This window comes from Dermacentor variabilis, chromosome 4 (genome assembly GCF_050947875.1).
Source record: "Dermacentor variabilis isolate Ectoservices chromosome 4, ASM5094787v1, whole genome shotgun sequence".
Taxonomy (NCBI): Eukaryota; Metazoa; Arthropoda; class Arachnida; order Ixodida; family Ixodidae; genus Dermacentor; species Dermacentor variabilis.
In genome coordinates, this window is record NC_134571.1 from 71471554 (window position 1) to 71474521 (window position 2968).

At 51.7% G+C, this 2968-nt stretch overlaps 1 protein-coding gene across 1 annotated transcript; it reads left to right on the forward strand.

The window, feature by feature from the left end:
* Positions 1-311: 311 nt before the first annotated feature.
* On the forward strand, positions 312-2323 carry LOC142579338 (very long chain fatty acid elongase 7-like). Its single transcript, XM_075689417.1, has one exon. The coding sequence runs from the start codon at positions 552-554 to the stop codon at positions 1344-1346; it is 795 nt and encodes a 264-aa protein (XP_075545532.1). The 5' UTR covers positions 312-551; the 3' UTR covers positions 1347-2323.
* Positions 2324-2968: the final 645 nt, after the last annotated feature.

Sequence of the window (2968 nt, forward strand, 5' to 3'; positions counted from 1 at the left end):
TTTTCGATTGCTTCTTTTCGTCTCGGTCCCTTATAACTAGCGGAGCGAATAACCTGCCTTGTAATTCCTTGCGCGTCTCGGGTGCCCACTGTTCCGCCCAGTGCATTCTGTCGAGTCGCCCAGCGCCCAGATTGTCCGGAAGCACGGTCCGTGACAGCCTTGCCCGCACCCATGAGAGGTAAAGAAGAAAAAAAAAACCGTAATAATTCTCGAGACAAATCATACGCCGCGGAAACGGTCCGACCACGTGTCACGGTGCTTCTTGATGACGTCACGTGAACCACTCTCCATCGGCCTCTTGCAGTCCCGCTCCTTTTGCTCGTGGTTGCCGCGGTGGCCGCGGTTTTGCCGAGTCTGCGCACATTGTGATTTCGCCGTTTTTTAACTTTTGGCGTCGCTTCGGTCGCAGCGCGGTGATACTGGGAAGCGAGAAAAGGTGGGCGTGAGTTGCGCTTCCACGAATCCACAATGCCTTATAAGTGAGCGCTGGACCTTATAACGTTCATTCCGTTTTTGCTTTGACGAGCGCGGTTTACCATCACGCTGGGGCCATGGCCCTACTCTCGCTGTCGCTCGCATACGGCGCTGCTCAGTCCTGGCTTCCCCAGCAAGATGTGCGGTCCGAAGGCTGGCCGCTCACCGGAAGTCCGGTGCCGGTCGCCTTCATCACGGTTTCCTATGTCTACTTCGTCAAGCTGTTCGGCCCTCGATGGATGTTGCACCGCAAGCCTTTCGACCTGAAGCTCTGCATCCTCGCTTACAATCTGCTAACCACGCTCTTCAGCGCCTTCTTCGTCGTGCGGTTCGCCAAGCTCGCCTACTGGGACCTGGGCTACACCTTCCTGCAGGAACAGGATCTGGGCGTCTCCCCTGCGAACCTGGAGATCGTGCGCCTCTCCTGGTGGCTCTACCTGTTCAAGCTAGGCGAGCTGGCCGACACCGTGTTCTTCGTCCTCCGCAAGAAGAACTACCAGGTCAGCAACCTGCACGTCGTGCACCACTTGATCGTCTCGTGGAACATGTGGCTGGCGGTGACGTTCGGCGCGCAGTCGCACAGCATGTTCGTCATTTGCCTCAACTCGCTCGTGCACGTCTTCATGTACGCCTACTACTTCCTGGCTGCGCTCGGCCCGTCCTTCCGTCGCTTTCTGTGGTGGAAGAGATACCTGACCATCATGCAGATCTTGCAGTTCGTCCTCCTCTTCGCGCACGCCACCGGCACGGTGTTCGCCACCGGCAACTACGTGCGTCTCTTCAGCTGGCTCGAAATGGCGGAGGCGTTGCTGTTCTTCGTGTGGTTCGTCGCCTTCTACGCCAACGCGTACGCCAAGAACAAGAAGCAGTGAGCCCCCGCAGTCGGCTCCAGCCAACTGGAATGCAATGAGCACTCGTTGGCACTGCTGCGGTATCCGGGCATGTCTTAAGTGGTATCGCACGAGACTGTAAGCTTACGGTTCCTTTCTTTGCGGATCCAACCCGATGGCTTTGCCCCTATACTTGCAGTTTTTCACATCACTTTTTTGAAACGAGCAAAAACGTTCTGCGTACGTCACTCATACGTAGCTCTGTTCAACTGCTCGCCTTTGCGGGTTCTCTTTTACGCCCATTCTTTGCTACATTTGTACGCGCCGTTGAGTGATGTCCTTATTTCTCCGGCCGCTGTGACTTGTTTTGACTGCGATCTTCGACTTCCTAAAAGAAAACCATGTTTTATTCATCATTCAGAAGACGCAGCACATGACATTTATACTCTTTTAAAGTGTTAACATTCATGCACCTGTTCTGCTGTAGGACGAATGGCCAGGCTTTCATATTCTTTGCTGCTGACACACTTCGCAATCTTGCTTGCAAAAGTGAATCGCCGATGTAACGCAGGCAAGTGTAGTGATTATCGCGATGTTTCGCCCCCTTTCCACAAACAGGGTTTGTGGAAATTTTCCGTCGACTCCCTACGAAGTAAGAAAACCCTTGTGGTGACGCTCAGGACGAGCCTATGCAGCAGCGATAACGTGGCAAACGCAGCACTGTTTCAAACAGAGCAATTCCTAATTTAGGCCCCAATATCGGCAGAAGTCTAGATGGAGGGGGAAGAAACAGGATTTGTCAAGTGTGTCGTTGTTAAGAGTTCATGCTTGCTTAATGTTTCCTAGAAAGGTGTTTTCGCCTTTTATGTGTGCTTTCTCGCCTACTTTCTGCAGAATACTTTCCCTACTAGGGTACATCATTCATGTGAACCAGAGTTTGTGCCAAACAAGATGTGGCGCTTTGCACTTTTGTGACAACCCACTTTTATCAAATAAATGGCATAAACGTATGGTTGCCACGTCGCTGTCTTTTGTCTATCAACGAAACCTTTTTCGCGTTCCACTGCCTGGCAGAATTTTGCAAGGCCGAAGTGGGGCAACTACTGATCCCTGGTCGATTAAATGCGTGCCGCTTTTTACAGGGGTCCAGCCCTCCATATGGTGAAAAAAAAGGCCGCGGATGGCATATGCTGCTGTGAACATTTCGGCCAAGTTTCACAGTCGTGCGCGTCGAATTGCGCCCTCAAGTGGAGCGCGAAGTCTCCTTTCTCTCAGAAGCTTCTTTTCAACATAAGCTTGCTCCTCACTCTTTTCTGGACGTTTTATTTCGTAATATGGTCAATTCCCATAAGCGGCTCCTTTTAGCCCATAGCTGGCATCAATTAAGAACGTTTTATCAGTGAGATTATTCCTACTGTTACTGTGTATATTGACGCAGTTCAAGAAACAGGACGGAATAAGCGAAAATCTGCTTTCGAATTTCGTTAATAATGACTAACGTCCCGAAGCTGACTCTCTTCTCACGCCTGGCCGGCCGCGTAGGAATTTAACTTTGACCGCCCTGCTTATCAGTGTCGTCGCCATCTGGTCTCACTCCCCCCAAGCAAAACGGATTTACGTTGCGAGTACATTTTCCGCTGGTGCTTGCTGGGCCACACTTCTGG

Bases quoted from the DNA above. Each gene is read 5' to 3' on its own strand.
- LOC142579338 (XM_075689417.1), top strand. From the start codon at position 552: ATGGCCCTACTCTCGCTGTCGCTCGCATACGGCGCTGCTCAGTCCTGG.